The sequence below is a fragment of the Scyliorhinus canicula genome, chromosome 1, assembly GCF_902713615.1.
Source record: "Scyliorhinus canicula chromosome 1, sScyCan1.1, whole genome shotgun sequence".
NCBI lineage: Eukaryota > Metazoa > Chordata > Chondrichthyes > Carcharhiniformes > Scyliorhinidae > Scyliorhinus > Scyliorhinus canicula.
In genome coordinates, this window is record NC_052146.1 from 32,602,938 (window position 1) to 32,623,991 (window position 21,054).

Genomic DNA, 21,054 nt, shown 5'->3' on the forward strand with positions numbered 1-21,054 from the left:
CTAAAGATTTCCCAGTCCTCTAATCTCCCAGCAATCTTTGCCACTTTATATGCTTTTTCCTTCAATTTGATACTCTCCCTTATTTCCTTAGATATCCACGGTCGATTTTCCCTCTTCCGTCCTTCCTTTTTGTTGGTATAAACCTTTGCTGAGCACTGTGAAAAATCGCTTGGAAGGTTCTCCACTGTTCCTCAACTGTTCCACCATAAAGTCTTAGCTCCCAGTCTACCTTAGCTAGTTCTTCTCTCATCCCCTTGTAATCTCCTTTGTTTAAACACAAAACACTAGTATTTGATTTTACTTTCTCACCCTCCATCTGTATTTTAAATTCCACCATATTGTGATCGCTCCTTCCGAGAGGATCCCTAACTATGCGATCATGAATCAATCCTGTCTCATTACACAGGACAAGATCTAGGACCGCTTGTTCCCTCGTAGGTTCCATTACATACTGTTCTAGGAAACTACCGCGGATACATTCTATAAACTCCTCCTCAAGGTTGCCTTGACCGACCTGGTTAAACCAATCGACATGTAGATTAAAATCCCCCATGATAACTGCTGTACCATTTCTACATGCATCAGTTATTTCTTTGTTTATTGCCTGCCCCACCATATCGTTACTATTTGGTGGCCGATAGACTACTCCTATCAGTGACTTTTTCGCCTTACTATTCCTGATTTCCACCCAAATGGATTCAACCTTATCCTCCATAGCACCGATGTCATCCCTTACTATTGCCCGGATGTCATCCTTAAATAACAGAGCAACACCACCTCCCTTACCATCCACTCTGTCCTTCCGAATAGTTTGATACCCTTGGATATTTAACTCCCAGTCGTGACCATCCTTTAACCATGTTTCAGTAATGGCCACTAAATCATAGTCATTTACGGTGATTTGTGCCATCAACTCATTTACTTTATTCCGAATACTACGAGCATTCAGGTAAAGTACACTTATGTTGTTTTTTTTACCTCTGTTTTGAATCTTAACATCTCCAGTTTTATTCCTTTTGTTATTATTGGGCCTATTCACTGAGCTCCCCTCAGTCACTGTACCTTGTACTGTCGCCCTTTTAGATTTTTGACTATGTCTTCTCTGCCTTGCACTTTTCCCCTTACTTCCTTTTGCTTCTGTCCCTGTTTTATTACCTTCCAACTTCCAGCATCGGTTCCCATCCCCCTGCCACATTAGTTTAAACCCTCCCCAACAGCTCTAGAAAACACCCAGCAGGCCACCATAATACGGGAGACCCTCCCAGGTCTGTACTGGAGGACCCCTCCAGAGTGGTCCAGGCACCTGAACCCCCATCCCCACCTCTCCACACACCGCCACCACGCCCAACCGGCACACCTCCTGCACCCAACTCAGCACACCGATGCACCGCTCAAACATGCCCCTGCTTGCTGCATGGGCATTGTTATAATGATAACCCCTGTCGCTGAAGAATGAACCCCTCACCTGGAGGAGCACCTTGAAGGTGTTGGGCCCCGTTAAGTGAGTCAGGAGAAAGGCGTTGTGCATGCTGCCTGGATAGGGAGCACAGACGTGTACAATGAGCAGCCGGTGGTTTGCACATTGTAGGAGTGGAATCCCTTCCAATTGATGAAGGGCACCCCCTCATACGCTGGTGTCCTTAGGGGGACATGCATCTCATCAACCGCCCCTGGGGTCGGGGCATGCCAGCGATGGAGTGAATCCTGCTGCCCAGATATTCTGGTGGGCTCAGTCCACATCGAAAATAATGTATTATGCTGCCTGGTCACATAGGGCCTCCATGATGGATCGGATGCATCTCTGCACAGAGGTCTGTGAGAGTCCAGAGAGGTCCCCACTCGGCACCTAGGAGGACCCCATGGCATAGAAGTTCAGGGCAACTGTCACCTTTTTTTATTTTTGTAATTAAGGGACAATTTAGTGTGGCCAATCACCCTACCCTGCATATCTTTGGGTTGTGGGGGGATGAGGCCCACACAGACACGGAGGAATGTGCAAACTCCACACGGACAGTGACCTGGGGCCAGGATTGAACCCGGTTCCTCGGCATCGTGAGGCAGAAATGCTAACCACTGTGCCACCGTACCACCTGGATGACCATCACCTTGATTGCCACTGGGAACAGGTGTCCTCCCCATCCTCCAGCGGTTCCAGATTCACCATGATGTTGCACAGTCTTCCTTCTCAGCCACAGTCGACAGCCGCACGTCCTGCGACAGGTGCTGCCAGTATAGATGAGACCTGATGCGATGCCTCCTTCGCACCTCCTCCTCTGCATGCTGGGTGGTCGGCTCTCTATCGTCACCGGCTCCTCTGGGGCATGCCCCAGTTCAGCAGGATCCTCTCTGCGCAGCTGCTGCTCATGTAGCTCAGTGCAACTACCAGGGCAGTACACCAAAATCCGTTTTCTGCAGCAAGTAAAGGGGCAGACATATTAGCATGCTGAGTACTCCCGTGCCCAACCAGTTCCAAGGGGCTTGCACTGCAGCCCCTGCCCCCGCTCAGCAGCCACGTGCCCATTTCTCAGTTTTAATTACCACAAGTGAACTGCGCGGACGTCCCTACCGCCAGGGGGACACAGAGCATCGCAGTAGGCCGGAGACTACCATTTTGGGCCCGTTAATAATATGCTAATGGCTGTTACTGTACGATGTGCATGCTCAGGCAAACCTGGGACATGGAAAATATTCATGCCGCCACCGAGGTGCCAACCTCGATTTTTCGGCCGACGCCCAATTCACTGCCGTCGCTGGATGGAAAATACCACTCAGAAACTCTGGCAGGTAAAATAACAACCGGCCAGCCATGTAACAGACAGAGGACATTGGAGGACTTGCTTTGACAGTCAAGGATTCGGAACTAAACTCGTTAGCCAATTTTTGTTTATCAACATCCTGAATCAATCACAAAACAAGTGGTAATTAGGCCATTGTAACAGAAGCTCTTACATATTTTTTTGGTTTGGTCATATCCTTCGTTGTGTCTATTTCATATTATGAATGAGGTGTGAAGACTTTTGTGAGGGCCACGAATAATCTAGCACGACTTTTCAGGATACAAATAAATAACATTTATTAACAATAACATATATTTATATACAACAGCAGCAGCAACTTCTCTTGCTGCTCACTCCTCTCTCTAGCCGGTTCCAAACTTGCCAGCTCTATTTATGCAGGGAGTCTGCTAATGATTTCTCCGCCCCCTTCATTGGGGAAGCTCATACTCCCACAGGATTGTGGGATTGTCATTAGTCCCCAGCCAATGGTAAGCAGGCAGGTTATAACAAAGACCCACCCTTATCATAACAGGAATTATATCAGGTAAAGATGCGTTTGCATTAATATAACATTATTATGTGTGTGGCCGATTAAAAGAGAGAAAATTAACTCATTCCCCTACCGATCCGAGCCCCACCCCGTGACCTCTTCCCTCCGCACCGTGCCCCTAACCACGTCACTGGGGGGGGCCTCCTGCCCCGTCACCCCTCCTACCGCCAGCGTTACGCTCTGTGGCCCCTGTTCCGTGCTCTCCTGTCAGGTCTACCGTGAGTGCCCTCCATGGGTGGGCCGCTTGCTACCCCCCCCCCCCCCCCCCCCCCCCCCCCCCCCCCAGCCTTTTATGGATAACGGGGTTATTTCATTTGGACAGATTTTTGGAATAGTTACTGGAAAATAAAAATGGTTGCAAAAAGTGAGTGCAGATTGAATAGGTTGAAAAAGAACTGAATAATCAAACAGCATCTGCTGTGTTACCTCAGTCCCAGCAATACAGCTCTTCGCTGATATCTAACATCAGAATGCTCAAATATGTCACTTTACTTCCAGCAAGTAAACACTTGACTAATATCAAGCTCAACTATATTGTCAACTGTGGTCATTAATGCTGTGCATTTGCCAGTTTTCGTATATCTTAGATTTATCTCAGAACAATGCAGTGATGGCTCTAATTATAAATCTTGACCTGGCTGGCTCTGTTGCAGGTATAGACTGGTCTTAATACTCTGCAAAAAGATTTAGGCTAGGTTTTCGATGAGTCACGATTCATGGCTCTTCAGAGATGCGATTAACCATAGTCTGCATGAAGGTAACTTTTAAAAGCTAAGTCTAAAGGTCTTTTTCATACCACCCATACTAAGGTATGCCCCCTAAATAACCCCACGGCTTCTCATGTCTGATATGCCAAGTTATTCCATTCCACCCATGGCCGTGGCCCCTCGTTCCCCCAATGCCAAGCTTGGTGTTTCCATGTCCATGACGCACAATGCAAAATACATAGGGCTGAGATCTCAGAAATCCATTAGTCTGCAGGAACATCTGAACCCCAGAAGAAATATTACCTTTTTGACTGCTCCGGTTCTTTGATATTTGCTCTCAATTATACAAGGTTAAGCAGTTTCAAGTGCTTGCAGTTTCAGTTATTGGAATTTTAACAGTCGAGATGGATGACACTTTTATTGCACTGTAGTAAAATTACTTTTTAAAAACATAGTGGAAGGTTATGAATGATTGTTTCTTAAAGTTTTTTTACATATCCAAATGTCACTGTAGTTTCATAGATTCCATACAGGGTTGAATGGGTCAATGGGCATGGGAATGCTACAGCTTGGCATAGGAAGTATGAGTGGACATCAGGCTGCATGGAAGGGCATACCTTGCATAGGAGGTTTGAGGAGTCAGAGTTAGGTAGGGAATGAGGTGACATTGATGGGGCAGAGGGATAAGTGAGAGGTGAGGGGGTATGAGGGGTGAGGGTTGGAGACCCATTATGTTTTTATGTCAACTGGAATGAAAACCCACAATACCAAGGTCAGCCTTGTGTCAGTGCCCGGCTGCCCCTGTGGCTTCTCCAATCTTTTCCCCAGGTTGGCTTGCGCAACACCAGCCAGCACTTCAATGAAAATCTGATCCTTGGGGGAACTTTCTGCCAAGGTATGGAGGCCAAGCCAGGAATTGTCCCAGCTCCTACAACTTGCATCAAGGATGACAATCCAGGTCAAGCTGTGGGATTCTCCATCGGCGGGATCCTCGCCATCACTGACAGTGCATCCACTCCCATGGGTTTCCCGACGGTGTGAGGTGGCTACAATGGGAAACCCCATTGGCCGGCTGTGGGAACGGAGAATCCTGCTGCCGGCATGGGTGCACCTCACCAGAAAATGGAGCTGGCGGGACGGAGAATCCCTCGCAAGGTCTCTGAAGGAAGCCTCATTCTTTCTGGAACATTCTTTGTGTGGTTTCAGCACTTAACTATCTCATTCCACGAATAGGTTTAAGCAATCAAGAACAGTTACAAGAATCAAAACACTATCTAACTTAGTCAAATACAGATCAGTCAAGCCATTGAACAGTACAGTAAAAGCATCAGATGTTGCAGACCCCTGTAGTTTTATACACTTTTGATGATCAGTCAGAGTCTCTATCTCTTTAAGATCTCTGTCCTCCAATTTGTGGGAATCTCTTTCTTTGAGTGCAATATATGTCTTTGAGATGTTCAATCATTTAGATCCTATTTTAGGAAATTAAGTTGATTTACTATATTGACAAGTCATTCCATCCAATGCAGTCTCTTTTAAAACACAGTACCCAATTTTCTGGAACACAATCTTATCTCAGCTCAAGACCCATCTTCATAACTATAAGTAAAAGTAAAGTAGCCATAGTCCCAGATGACCATAGGCTGCTTTAGCCTTTGAGGGGGGAAGAACTGACTGGTGGTGATTTAACCTGAGGATAACCACAGCTCAAATAAGAGGCAAGCTGGAGAAGGCGGGCCTTTATGAATTACCTCAGCCGTTACGGGAATTGAACCCGTGCTGTTGGCCTTAGTCTGCATCACAAATCAGCTGCCAACCAACTGAGCTAAACCACCCCCTTCATAACTAGTGTCATTCACAATATCGCATTATCTCTGTTGTTTCCCTTGATAGCATGTATCTCAGTCTCTCAGCTTGGTAAGTTCAGCAAGGTTAATTTTAAAAGACTGACAAGCGTCTTTCCAAGTTTCCCAAGGCATGCAGAATGTCAAGCTTAAAACTTAAATCAAAGGGGTTTTTGATTTGCCCCACAGCCCACTGCAGTCAAATCATACTGGGATGTCCAAAGAAAAAGCAACATAAACAACTGTAGGAGTACTGAAACTACCATCTATTGCTAGGTGCCCCTCCCTGTGACTCCGATGTTGCAGTGCTCATGATCTGTGATAATGGAGGACTAATGCCGCCAGTGACATTGCTGAAGTGCCTGTCAGTGGAAATCTGCACTGGGATAATGTGACCAGCTAGACTGTTTAATGAGGTGATGTTGAAGCTGATAGTCTGAATGGCAGAAATCTGAATAACCAGCAGATGTGCACAGACTTGTTCAAAAGGGGCTGTCACTCTCTCCAAGGTTGATCATTCCTTCCCTTTGTACCCAGGAACGCTCAGTGAAGAGGAAAATATTATATCAGGTTTAACCCTCCCTTTGTGTTTCCCACAGATTAGCAATTAAGGGAGCTCTTCTAAGGACGGAGGCAGAGAGGATACAACTAAGTTAATATGGTGTATAAGAGCAGAATGAGCACCATCATTTTGTTTCCTATCAGATTGCTGGAGGCGCACCATGGTGAAGGCGCCTTGGACATGTTACTACGTTAATGATGCTGTATAAATACAAGTTTCTGATGTACTAGGCTCCCACCAGTACACTGCGTGTCACGTAAGAGCCCTGCCTTTAGAAAGTAGGTCAGATTTGGGACTAAGAACAGAATATATTACAAGGGTTGAGGATGAGTGTATGGATTTTTTTATTGAACAAAAACCTTTAGCATTAGCCACACCAAGAAGCAGCCATTCAGCTCGAGCCCTGACTATTGGCGGCCTTTCAGGCTCGAACATCATCCATGCTTTTTAGAAGTGATCTTCACGCTGAACATTCGGTCACCGCAATGCTGTCCGCTGATCTACAGCTCGTCTCGCGGAGCTTTCAATGGAAAGTGCTGGAATTCCTTTGGTACTTCCTCCCCCTTGGCTGATTTTTTGTAGAAGCCCATGGATTCGAGAAGAGCAGAGAGTTCGTCCGCTGTCATGTCCCTTACCAGGTAACTCTGAAGGGAAGGTGAAGCAGAAACCATTGAGAACACAGTCCACAGTGGCTACCCATTGCTTTGTCTCTATGAACCGTTCGTGCAACACAACAAGAAGCCAGATCAGAACAATTACCTTCAACTACAAACAAGAGATTGTGGTAAAATTACATAGCGTTTAATTATCAATTATTATCGACGCCCAGAAATGTTGGTACAGTTCTGCTGAGAGCAGAGTAGGTTAAGGGGAGATTTAACAGAGGTGTTGAAAATCATGAGGGTCTTTGATAGAGTAGCTAAGGAGAAACTGGTTCTATTTTCAGAGAGCCAGTAACCAAAGGCCACAGGTAATTGTCAAAATGATCAGAGGCAATGCAAGGTAAAAGTAAATTGCACAGCAACGTGTTCTGATCCGGAGAGCATTGCCTGAAGTGAAAAGGCATAGAAGCAGATTTAGTCGTAACTTTCAAAAGAGGGATTGGATAAATATGTGAAAGATAAAAAAAATGGCAGGGCTATGGGGAAAGAGCAGGAGAGTGAGATTAATTGGAGAGCTCTTTCTAAAGAGCCGACACAGGCACTGTGGACCAATTGGCCTCCTTCTGCAATGTAAGATATTATTATTTGTAGCTGTTAGCTTTGTGGTTTGGGGAGTTAAAGGCCATCATCAGAATGAAGCACTGCTCTACAATTCTTTATCTTTACAAGGGAGGAAAGACGCGCTACACTACTAGGGTCGGGCGTAGATGCTCCTATATTAATCAACCTACTGACATCACCATGAAAAGTGGGTTTCTATTGTGTCGCTGGAAAACCAAAGATCAGATCCCCAGCCTACTTCTGAGATCAACCAAGAATTTGTTATCCTTTATGAAATTGTTCTCCGTCAGGTGCTGACTGTAATTACTCACTGCAAAACCTGTCCTTATACAAGAGGTCAGCGTATCAGTTACAAACTATTCCCACTCCCTTTCATTTTTTATGGATAATGAGTGCAAGCATTTATTGACCTACATCCTCTGTGCATTTCTCACTGTCTCCATCCTTCTCTTTCCGCATCTGTTTCTCCATCCTGTTCATGCACACTCTCTTTTTTCTCTTTTTTTTCTTTTTGTCTTTCCTGGCACAGATCAATTTCTGCATTCCTCTCTGTCTCGTTCTACTTATTATCTGTGTCTCATGCAGAATGTATAAGAATACCTTCACTTTTTGATCTATATTTTCTCATTCTGTCTGCTGCTATTGGACTAAACTATATTGGTATAAAAGAGACAGATCCCCAGCTTTCTCTAGCTAGGGCAGCACGGTGGCACAGTAGTTAGCACTGCTGCCTCACAGCGCCAGTGACCTGGGTTCAAATCTGGCCTTGGGTCATTGTCTGCGTGGAGTTTTCACTTTCTCCCCGTGTCTGCATTGGTTTCCTTTATGTGCACCGGTTCCTCCCATAATCCAAAGATGTGTAGATTAAGTGGATTGACCATGATTAAATTTCCCCTTAGTGTCCAGGGATGTGCAGGTTACAGGGACAGGATGCTCTTTTGGAGGATCGGTGCTGACTCAATGGCCTCGAATGGCCTCCTTCTGCTCTGCAGGGATTCTACGATAATTATGATATCCACCTTTTTCTCCAGATGTTGCACAGAAATTCAAACATACGTGGATACTGACCTTGACAACTTCGTCCTTCAGATTGTAGAAGAGGAGTATGGGTTCCTTGTCATCCTGTAAGTTGTACTGCAGATTATGACTGAAGAACAAATGTAAGGAAACTTGTTCAGAGAGACAGAGAGAGGAAGTATTGGACAAGTTGCCTATTCTGCGCCAACTAGTAAACTGATGAGTCTGCCAATTACCCAGTGAGTGTCCATTACTGCTTGAGTAAAATTGAATACTGTGAAAGTTAAAGGGCACGCAGAATGTATAACAGTATTCTTTAAGCTTGGTAATAATAATTCCTGAATGTGAAAGCTTTGAATCGAGAAGATTAGATACTGCGCTCACAACCATGATGAATCCCACAGGTAAAAGAAAGAATAGGATGGAATATGTCAACTTGTCTCCTCTCTACAATCATATAAAAAGGATACTACAATGCCAAACGGTTCAGCAGGAACTGGTACAGCTCTGGTATCTTCTTAATTGATCATCCAACCAAACTGGGAGCCTATAAATCAACATCAAAATGTGGGATCAACAGAGCGCAGAGCTGAAGAAATGATGTTAATCTGGTTGGTTATGCTAACTGATGCCTCTGGATTGTGCCTTTTATATTATAACTCACCATCAGTGTAACCCCTGTCAATTCTGCTCCTTTGTTCCGCTTTCCCCATTCTGGCTTTATTGGAACCGATATCAGATATTAGTGTTGGAACCAATGCCTGGTGTACCACTAAACAAAGGGTTGGTTGCTGGTCTGCACCATTGCTTTGGGTTTCTGCCTTTTATTTTTGCTGGTTCCGCACATGCCACCTCTCCAGATAAATGCTGTCGATGGTTTTTGATATAAGCAGAAGCCCCGTAAACTCTGTCAGAATTTCTGTCACCCAATTGTGATGCTCGCCTTTAATTGTTCCCCATCTTTTTTATGGCTGAGTTGCACTCAGTTTTCCTTTCCTACTGGTGAAACTTGCACTCGGGGGTTTTATACTAGTGACTGAGTTGTTCCAGAATGACTGGATATGGACGGCTCACTTTCCATTCACTGTTGTGCACAATTTTCACTTCGAATCCATATGAATGGAAATGAATGTATTTACCATTTTTCTTTACCTTTTTAGTAGTAATAAATTCACTCTGGGCAGGATTAACCGGCCACATCGCACCCGACCTGGTGACGTGACGAGGCTGTTGAATCTCGCGAGATGCCTCTCACAAGATTTGCGAAGCTTGAGACGTTTCACGAGATTCAACTGAAGCTTGCGAGATGTCGCAATCTGGAATTTGGCCTCATTGGATGTGATCCAAATCAGCATATTTAAATGAGCTATAAGGTTCATTAAAAATGTCTGCTCCATACTCCCCTGGGCCCGGGAACTAATAGACTCCCCAGCGAGTCCTTGACCGGGCGCCGGTTAATACTGGTCCACACAGACATGGACTAGTTGTTAAAGCAGCATGGAGACACCCAGGTGGTTGGGTTCTGGGCAGAGTGGTACCCTGGCACTCCCACTGGAACTCACCCACCTTGGCCCTGCCAGCCTGGTTACTTGGCACTGCCACCCAGGCACCCTAGCCAGCCAGGGTGGCAGGCTGGCGGTGCCAAATCAGATTCCAGGTTGCCCATGCGAGGGGTTGGGACAGGGTGCCTTGTCCTGACGAGGTGGGTGAGGGGGGACTCGAAAACCATGGAAGAGGTAAGTTGGGTGCATTGGGGGGGGGGGGGGGGGGTGCAGGGTCCAGAGGCTGTGGTAGGGATGCTGATGAGGGGGGGGGGGGATGGTGGAGTGATCGGAGCTGCCTTTACAAATGGTTCCCCAATCCGTGAGTAGTCTTCCTGCACTGGGGAGCTGAGTTTGTCAGTGCAGGAAATGATGTAAGTGCGGTCTCGATGGGATGCTCCTTGCTGAGGCCAAAACAAATAACAAAGTGCGTTAAATAGCATTGCGGCGCCAAGGAACACCCTGCCAAACACACCCAAAAGCAGACTTTGATTTTTTTTCCCGTTCAATTTCTCTGCCTTTGACTCAAGAAAGTCTTTAAATTGGCTCCTCTTTAAACATGACTGTTGGGTATGAAAAATGTATGCAAGGAAAAGGGAACCTTGTAGATTAAATCTTGTTGCTACCCGCAAAGGAGATTGTATAAAGTCAGGGGCCGGGATTCTTGCAAACTGCGGCTAAGTGTTGATGCCGGAGTCAACACCATAGTGTTTTCACGCCGGCATCAACAGGCCTCTTGGCCCAGTGATTCCGTGGCCACAGGGGGCCAGCACGGCACCGGAGTGCTCCGTGTTGCTCCAGCTGCCATATGCGGCCTCGCACTGCCAGCCGCGGGTCCGCGCATGCGTGCGGCGGCCGCTTCCGCGCCGACACTGAGCAACATGGCGGAGCCACAGGGCGGGCCGGCGCGGAAGAAGGTAGGTGCCCCCCAGCTCGCACACGCCTGCCAATCGGTGGCCCCCAATCGAGGGCCTGGCCATCGTGGAGGCCCCCCCGGAAACTGATCCCCCCGCCCCCCCACCAGGACGGCCACCACAGCCGCGACTCCGAGCTCCGCCGGATGGAACCATACGTGAACCACGCCAGCGGGAACTCAGCCAGTCGACCGTGGAGAATCACCGTGGGGGCCTCTTTCAATGGCCCCCGACCGGCACTACGTCGACCGCACGCGACTGCCACCAATTCTCTGGTCACCAGAGGTTTGCGTCCCGGCATCGGACCCGATTGACACCCCATGCATCATCACTCAACATTCACTCCCTCCACCACTGATGAACTGTAGCAGCAGTTTGTGCAATCTACAAAATGCACTGCAGAAATTCGCCAAGGCTTTCTGAGTTGCATCTTCTCCCATCTGGTAGGAAAAGGGCAGAAGATACATGAGGACACCACCGCCTGCAAGTTGCCCCCGCCCCAGGTCACACGCCATCCTGACTTGGAAGTATATTGCCCTTCCTTCACTGTCGCTGGGTCAGATTCCTGGAACTCCCTCCTCCACATCGCTGTGGGTGTCACCTTCTCATGGGTAATTAGGGAGGGCAATAAATACTGGCATATTGATGCCAACATCCTGTGAAAAACCTTTAGAAATGCACAGACTGGCCCAAATGCTGGAGGAGTCTGTCCACGTTTTGTCTGCTAATGTGATTCCTGCAAGCAAGTGTTTGGCTACCTCTGTGGACAGGGTGGCAGTTGTCTTGGAGACCTAGGTCCAGCAAAACACACAGTGTGTTACCATCCCAAGCTGATGTCAATACTGGACAACTCAGATCCCAGAGTGAAACTGACTTGATAGATGCTAATTCCTTTTTAGGAACCGCAGAGTTAAGTTACTGAACAAATTCACAGGAGTCTGCACCTAAATGTCGTAATATGAAAAGAAAGATAAAAAAGTTTTCAAGGCAAACAGATACAACTTTTGGCACCTGTAGAAATGTTTAATTGCACTGTGTTCAGGTTTGCTGTACTTAATGATAAACCATTTATTGTCTCATTTTGTCAGTAGTGTGATCATTTAGTAGTCAGACATCAGCCTTGGCATCATCTGTGAATGTGTGCCCTAGGCACGTATCAAGCAACCCAGCAGATATTGTGCACTGAAGTTTGAGCCCTCCAAGAATGGTTTCTGTGCAGCATTTGTAGTCGTCATTGCAGGTCCTGCTGGGATCCTGATGTGAGGAGGACGCAAAGAGACTTCAAGGGAGTTTGACAGGAGAAGTGAGTGGTCAGGAACTTGGCAGATGGAGGATCAAAACGTGAGTCTGTGTATTATGACCAGAGGAATAGCTAACAGGAGTCTTTCCTGGATGGTGAGATATTGGGAAGTGTGAGTGGCCAACTGGACCTGTCCGTTCCTGTTCAAACGGAGCTGTGAGCTCATGTGTAGGTGCAGCCAACAAGTGCGGCAGCAACTGTCAAGTTGTCTTTGATTGCAAGAGAGATAAAGTGTAGGGTTGAATAGGCCTGACTGAAGTTGACTGCAACTTTGGTGAGTCCTCACTTATTGTTTGTCCTGTGCTTCCCCTCACCGAAAGCAGTAACTGATCTTGCATAAAGTGATTGCAGCCAAGTTTCATTAGGCAGATTCCATGGGCTGGGGGATTATCCCATGAGGCGAGATTATCGCAGCTCCCAACCTTGCTGGGAGTTCGATGCTATGAGACCCATGATTAAAGAAGCAAACCCGCTCATGTGTGGCCTTAGCTATAGAGAGGAGAACACAACTGAGCATAATACTCATCTGGTTGCTTCATAATTACTAGGGGGGCAGCCAATTCTGCTCACCTTGAACTCTACCCACCTGAAAATACCTTGCCCCTCACTTTGTGTATTGACAGGCATGGCGCATTGGTGCTGTGAAGAAGATTCTTAGAAAATGGTGCACGTAGCTTTCCACAAAGTCTACCCTCCCCGTGTCACCCACCAGCTTCCCTCATCACCCTTGACCCACCCAATATAAACATTCCTCTACCCTGTCATCCTTGAACCTCCCCTGTTATCTTGCACCTATAACCATCAGCCTCCACATGCCTTCTTTCCACTCTGAGCCTATGCCCGTTACCATCCCCATGCCCACCCTGACTCTGACCCCTGCCATTATCTAAGCCAGCTGTTTCAACCACGTCCGTAACTCATACTCCCTTGTAAAGATTATATTATATTTAAATCTTCAACTACCCAACTATTACCCTGGTATTGTCATCCTACTGCATCCCACTCTCCCTCTCATGAAGATTGTTCCCTCTGTTGCCCAGTACCTTCAGTACCTCAGCACCCCACCACAAATGACATGGATCCTGCTCTCTAGGACCATCACTCTCTCTCCCACCATCCTGGCCCAGAGTACCCTTCCCACGTCCAACTACAGGACCTCCAGACCCAAAAAGCAAGGCCCTTCGCTTCATCCTGCATCTGTGCACCCTTGTTTTCCATCTCTGCCTCCCTTCCTTCTCCAGACAGTCCGTCTTCCTTCCCCGGACAGCCTCCCAGCATTCCATGTTGAGAAACTAATTTTTGGCCTCCCGGTAAATTAAGTTTCCCCACTCGCCAAGTTCCCACTGCTGGAGGGGCTGGAAGATTGTACTGAAGATTGTGACTGTACTGGCATAAACTCAAGATGCATTCAACAACATCCGATATATACACTGGTGGTATATCCTTAAAAAAAGGCCTACTTCTTTACAGTGTATCTGGATGGATTAGTTAATGGTCTGCCTCATGCATAATCATCTTGTAACTTTACAGTCTCCATTCGTTTGGCAACATAAACTTATATCCTGTTCTTGGTCATTTATTTACACACCACACGTTCAGTTGTCTCTTTCAACTTGCCCTGGCTAACATTGGCATCTGATCAAAAGCGTTGTTCCTTATCAATCACTTTCCATGTGAATATCACTTTGTCAAGAAGGATTATTGCGTATTTAATCGTGAGCAATGAAAACTTAGCTGCTGTGTTATCTTACTCTCACCTCCAGCCGCTTAGTCATCTCTGATCTAACCTTTCATCTCTCTCAATACTAATGTTCCTATCTAAACTTTCTTTTCTGTTTCGGAACAAAGATATTCAGTTCTTCTCCTCACCATATTCTCGCTCGTTAAAAACCAAGACACGCCACATCATCACATATTCCAACTCAGTCTTGGGACTGAGGGATCCTACCTCCCATAGTATCCCAATCCTTCTGAAATATACTTAAGGGACAAGGCCTTCATCACTTGGGCAACTCCGCCTTCCCTTGGTTTCCTTTCTCCAGCTTTGTCCTGCAGCATGAACCTTGCCTTCTCCTCAGTTTCTTAACGATAAACGCAGGTACTTACAAATAGTGCTGCTCGAGCTATTTCTATTTCTTCCTGATTCACCTCTTCTGCTGCTTTTTGTCCACCAGCGTGGTGGATCATCAACGCCAGAGCACACAACAGCAATGCCGACAGCATCTCTTCTAACTGGGGCAAGAGACAAACTGAGGACCACGTGGCACATTCATAACTTATAACAGGCTTAGGGCTAAACCATTGTCCAGAGGGAGGAGACCCAGCGAGCACCGAATACAAATATACATTACCCAATTTGAGGTAAACAGCCTGGGTAGATTACTTTGTGGCTGTGCTGAGTTTATTAATGAGTGTAGTCAGCTCAAGTCAGACACTTGATGTAAGCTTGACCTGTATTCAACACAATTTATCTGCAGGGAAATGGTTTGTTCCTTGTCTGACCTGCAACAGGTGTCACCACAGGTTTTTTTCCCAGGTCGGTGTAATGTTTAGTCAATGCAGCAACCACACGTCAGCATTACAACTGAGGGGCTGCCAAGTAACCAGCAGAAAGCTGGGGAATCAGTTGGCGCAGCTGCTTGCTTGAGTCCTGCCACAGCAGGTTCGAGGGAAGGTATGTTTTCTCATCAGGAAGAGAAAGAAGCAACATTTCAGAGCCACAGACAACAAATGCCAAACCTACCACAGCAATTATATAAGCTTTCAACAATGCGGAAAAAAACGCCAGTCACTTCTAAAAGAATACCGGCAAATTTTCCATCCCTTGTTATGTGACAACTTTAAGTATCACTGGAAATGCCGCCTCCGGACTTGCACTGCTGATATTTGGTGGGTTGGAGTGTGAACTGGCCAGTCGGATGGGCACAGAGAGGTATCAGGGTCTAACTGGCATTACGTGACTTCTCTTGCATCAGAAAGCTTCCTGTTACTACTGGGAAACCTGACTGCCAAGATTCAAACATGGCAGCAGACTTGCACCTGGTCCATTTTGGTGTAACTACTGCCTCACTCTTGAATGTAAACAGGGTGGCAAACTCACACCCAGTCGCCGAAGATTAATGCTTCTTGAGACAGACTCTGAGGAAACCTGATCATTATAAAAAAGATTAGCAGGCATTCAAGTCACCTGATGTTCCAGAGGTTTCTTTTGGTGGTTTTAAATGTTGTGTCAAGCACTGTTGAAAAATAGTGAGCGCCTTGCATCCTACTGAAACCACAGTTATGAACATCCACACTTCCAGGGTCTCATCACTTGCTGGTGTCATGAGAACAGTCTACAACTTCCTTCTTCTTACACCCCTGGCTGGTCCCCAAATTCAATCCTCTGTAGCCTTGGTGATTTTCCAAAATTTTGCTGCCCATCTCCTAATTTCACCAACTCTCTGTCACTCCTGTACTTGCTGACCTACTTTGGCTCCCAGTATAACAATATCTTGACTTCACCATTTTCATTGTTACCGTCGGTCCCCAGGTAAGAGGCAGGAGAATCCCTTTTGACGCTGAAATTGGGAACGGCGCCTGTTTTCGGATACGCTACCCCCTCCAAAACGGTGTCATCGCTGAGTGCGCCACACGCAGTTGGGAGAGCCTCAGAACGTCACCTGAAGGCCCTCCCCCGATGCTCCGCCCCCGATGGGCCGATTTCCCGATGGCATGGATCATTTGTAGTTTGAGGTTTCGTCAACTGCGCGTAGTGGCTGCAGACTGTGTCCGCCACAGTCAGGGGAGGGGAACCACTCCACTGGCCATGGGGGGCTTCAGCCGGAGTTGGGGGGATCGGTGTGGGTGGTCCGGGGGTGGCGAGGGGGAATACAGGGGGCACTATGTGGCAGTCCAGGACTGCGCGCAGCCGGCATCATGTTGTACAGCGTGACCAGTGCAGGTCGCTGCCGTGCACATGTGCGGCCACAGACCCGGCAATTCTCCGTCTGTACCTGCAGGGAAAGCCGGGGATTTTGTGTGGCACTATTGCGAGCCCCCCCCCCCCCCACCGGGTGGAGCATCGGTGTGGGGGAGGCGTCGACCTTTTGGTCGTAATACTAGACATATGCTCCGGACATAACCACAGAATCGGAGAACCCAGCCTATGGTCTCTCAGATTTGTTATCCTGGACAAGATTCTTCAATTTGTTATACTCCAGATAAGATACCCCCAAATTCTTAAGCCCCCAGGTGAGGAGGAATGAACAGGCTCCCTTTCTTTATTCAATCCCCTTAGTTGGTTGCAGTGATATTACTTCCAAAAACAATCCCTTCCCTCCTTGTGGACACTTTTTCCCAGTGCCAATATATTTACATTTAAATGAAGTCAATTTAACCAGACTTCCTTGAGTTGAAAGAAGCGTGTTTTTATTCACTACTAAATGTGAGGAATACACTAGAACACACACATAAACATTTACAAATATTAGAAATGAAAAGTGAGTTCAAAATAAGTTAAAGGAAAATATACAAATCAGCCTATAATTTCTTGAGGTGTAGATGGTGAAACACTATAGCCATTGAGATTCATGATTCCAGTAGTGCTGCCTTCAGCAGTTGAATAGTTGGTTTCAAGATTCCAACATCCTGAAGTTCAGCTGAGATGATGTCTAGCTTTCTTTTGAGCCCTCGCTTTGCTGACTTGGCTTGCATCAGCAACCAGAGAGAGAACAAGACTTTTATTTCATCTACCTCAGAGCAGGGGTGACTGCTGCTGTATTTATACTTCTGTGTCACACACTCTGATGCACTGAGCACTAGTCCCAAATGACAATGTTTTCTAGCTACCTTTTATCCCAGTTCCTTGGATATTTCTGGAAGGCGAAAATCCACAAACCATTCATTTTAAGAAAAAAAAATTTAGAGTACCCAATTTTTTTTTTCCAATTAGGGGGCAATTAAGTGTGGCCAATCAGCTACTCTGCACATCTTTGGGCTGTGGGTGTGAAACCCACGCAGACATGGGGAGAAAGTGAAAACTTCACACAGACATTGACGCCGGGCCGGGATCGAACTCGGGTCCTCAGCGCCTTAGGCAGCAGTGCTAACTACTGGGCCACGGTGCTGCCCTCATAAACCATTCATGACATTACATGTATGATATCATTCCTGCTGACATGATAATCAGCTTCCATTATCTCCAAAGGAGATGGTACTTTGTTTCTGTATGGCTTGCACGCCTTTGATCTGTCCCTTTCTGGAAACAGAGTGTAACTTCCATTGTCTCTCTCTCTTATTATCACCCAATGGAGCAATTCAAACAGTGACAAAATTTACATTCCCAGAATTTACATCCTCATCTATCTATGGTTTGTATATCCATTTTTAAAAACACATTTTATTTTAAAGTTCAAAAGTTCTGTAGGTAATTTAGGGTTTTGCCCCCATCATCCTCACATAATCTTTGTTTCCACATTCCTCCATGGCCTCACCACTCTTTGAGTGCTTCCACTCTAAAGTCCAAGCTTGGTTGCACGTGTGGAAGTGAGAATGATTCCTGCTGGGGTGGGGGTGAGTGGGGGGAATGGATGACTGTGTGCGATCTTGAGCATTGAGCATGCATGTGCGAGCAGCTTGTCGCTTCACTTAGTGGGGGCAGTGTAGGCACCTGGGGTGGCCACATCCTGATTTCAAAATGGACCCTTGCAAAGAGTAAAGGGAAAATTGGACAGTGCCAAGAAAACAAGCAGGTGCAAGGTTTGCCTGTGGTTTGGAGTTTGCAGCTCCCAGACAAAACCGATACTACAAGTCATTAGCATAGTAATGAGCTATCTCCGGGGACAAAAGAGAAACATTTAAACAATCGGTACCAGGGCAGACTCCCCGGCGCCAGTGGAGACTAAAACAAAGGCAGGCCAACGGTCACCTAGGACCCGCCCAGTGATCAAGCAACGACCCCTTTAGTGGAGAAATCAATACAAATGATTGGGACATGGTCCAATTAATTGCGGCCAAGTTCAAGGCCCGCCCAAAAGAGCACGAAACCCCTTTGGGGTATAAAGAGGAGCCCCCAAGACAGATCGCTCTCTTCTTCTTCACCTTCATCTTGGCCTTGGCTCTCAGCGACGAGAGACCCACCAAGCACCAGCCAAGTAAGTCTAAGGTCAACGCACTCTACGAGATAGGTTCTCCTAGCTACTATTCTATACCAGTTCGAAGCCAGCAGTATCAGAATCGGACAACGGCCATTGTTCCTCTGACTGAGTGGGCACCCAAAGCTAAGTATAGGCTTTTAGTAGTAGTTGTAGTTTAGTGAGTAGAGTTTGTGCATGAGTAATAATTGACTGTGTGTGTCAATAAATGTGCATTGATTTCAAACTTACTAACTGGTGTATCGAGTCTTGGATCAGTATTCGGTTTGAACCTTGTGGCGGTATCAAAAAGATACCTGGCGACTCTTGAGCAAACGTAATTAAAACAGAGCAAATTAAGGAGAGCATAACGAGCAACAGCAGTTAGACAGGAAGTCACAATCCCTGCTGCAACCTCATGGGATTGAAGGTGCGGGCGCCACATCTAAAGGGCACCCAGGGAGCCTGCACCATCCCGTCCACCACTTGCCTGGCCACTTACCCAGCCTTTCCCGCTAACCCTTCCTCCTTTCCTTGGTTGCACTTCCACTCACCCGGTCTCAAGTGTAGGCTGGCATTTACAGACGATCCGCCAGAGAGGACAATGCAGCGGCAACTCATTTTTAATCATGAGAGAAGTCTACCTCGGCTGTTGCACACCACTTGTCCATAGCTGACAAAGTGGGCGTTCTAATTTCTTGCTGGCAGGGAACTTTATTTGACGGGGAAAGTTAATTCTGGTGAGATGACCTTTGATCAATTTCCCCCCCCCCCCCCCCCCCCCCCCCCCCCATAGAATTCCTACAGTGCAGAAGAAGGCTGCAGGGGGATGTTGTGGAAGCAGATACATTAACAGTGTTTAAAAGGCATCCCGACAAATACATGGAGAGGGTGGGTATAGAGGGAAATGGCACGAGGAAGTGCTGAGGGTTTTGTCTAAGGGTGTTATCATGACCGGTACAGGCTTGGAGGGCCGAAGGGCCTGTTCCTGTGCTGTATTGTTCTTGGTTCTTTTAGGCCATTCAGCCCATCGAGTCTGCATGACCCTCTGAAAGAGCACCCCACCCAGCCTCAATCCCCTGCTATATCCCTGTAACCCCACCTAGACTGCAATCTTTGGACTGTGGGAGGAAACCAGACGAAACCCACGCAGACACGGGGAGAAAGTGCAAGCTGCACACAGGCAGTCACCCAAGGCCAGAATCGAACCCGGGTCCCTCGAGCTGTGAGGCAACAGTGCTAGCCACCATGCCAACTCATCTAATTCTGGCCTTTTGGACATCCCTGAATTTAATCACTGGACAATTGTGGGCAACGCTTTAGTTGGCGATAGGCCCTAAACACCAGAAATTCTTTCCTGCATCTCTTCGCCTCTACCTCACTTTTCCCCTTTAAGACATTCCTGAAAACCTACCTCTTTGACCAAGCTTTGGGTCATCTAACCTCATACCTCCTCATGTAGCTCAGTATCATAATGCTTTATAATGCTGCTGTGAATCTTTGTGGAGACGTTTTATTCTGTGAAAGGTGCTGGTTGGTATTGTTGCCACTAATGGTTTTAACAGACAAGCACTTTTTTTTCACAATAAATGTTTCAAACTCATGAGGACTTGAGGTAAAGTTTGAAAGTACAAAGTTAGTCCCAGAGGACAAATACAGCCAGCATGCATTAAATAATTAATGTAACTCACAGCTCCAAAATATGCAATGTGGTAATTTAATATTAACAACAATTTAATAATGAAATATTCATATGGCTTTAACTTCTACTCCCAGGAGTAAGTTAGTGGATGCAGTCAAATCGAAGGTTTGGGATGGTTGCTATATAGAATACAGGCACTAGGAGTGAATTACATGCTGCAAGGGCTTAACAATGTATGCAAAATAATGAATACCTGAGAGTCAGTTACAGGCGAAGAATCTAATCAAGGACTGGAATGTTTTATATGTGGAATAATGGATCTGAGAGACTGAGTTACATGCCAGAGGGTCACTCAGACTGAGAGACATCTGTTACCTACTTGTTCAGACTATTTGTTCACTTGTGAAGTTTTTTCTCTGCTTCCAAGACACACTTTAGTTAGTACTAGTCTGTGACTCTTAGCTTCCATTTTTGAAATCAGACAGATTCTTTTTTTTAATGGACTTTTTTTTGAAATATTTGAAATAATAAAAAAATATTTTTATTAAAGTTTTACATTTTTGCACTGTACATTTGTGAAAGATAGATGAAACGGTTACAATTTGCAAGTTAATCTTTTTCAGTATCACCCCCCCTCCCCCGCACCTTTCCCCTCCCCCTTCTAGCGCTGTTTCAGGATTTGTTCCTTGGCCCTTCACCGTGGGTGGTTGTTTGGTGAGTTTATGTGTGCACTGCCCTCCTTCTCCCTTCCCCCTCTCTATCGCTTGGCCTCCCCTTCCCTTCTTCTCGCCTCTTCCCATCCTGTTGTTAGCCTGCTTTTGATGGTTGTCTTTTGGGTGGCCCTGTGTTGGGCCCTCTGGGACC

General features: G+C 46.5%; 1 protein-coding gene across 1 annotated transcript; it reads right to left on the reverse strand.

Moving 5' to 3' along the window:
- Positions 1-6,760: 6,760 nt before the first annotated feature.
- Positions 6,761-14,678, reverse strand: selenoe (selenoprotein e). Its single transcript, XM_038818013.1, has 4 exons — positions 14,542-14,678; positions 9,151-9,227; positions 8,732-8,810; positions 6,761-7,084 (listed from the first exon to the last, which is right to left on the reverse strand). Exons 1-4 carry the CDS (start codon positions 14,656-14,658, stop codon positions 6,941-6,943), a joined length of 417 nt encoding a protein of 138 aa, XP_038673941.1. The 5' UTR covers positions 14,659-14,678; the 3' UTR covers positions 6,761-6,940.
- Between the last annotated feature and the right edge of the window lie 6,376 nt (positions 14,679-21,054).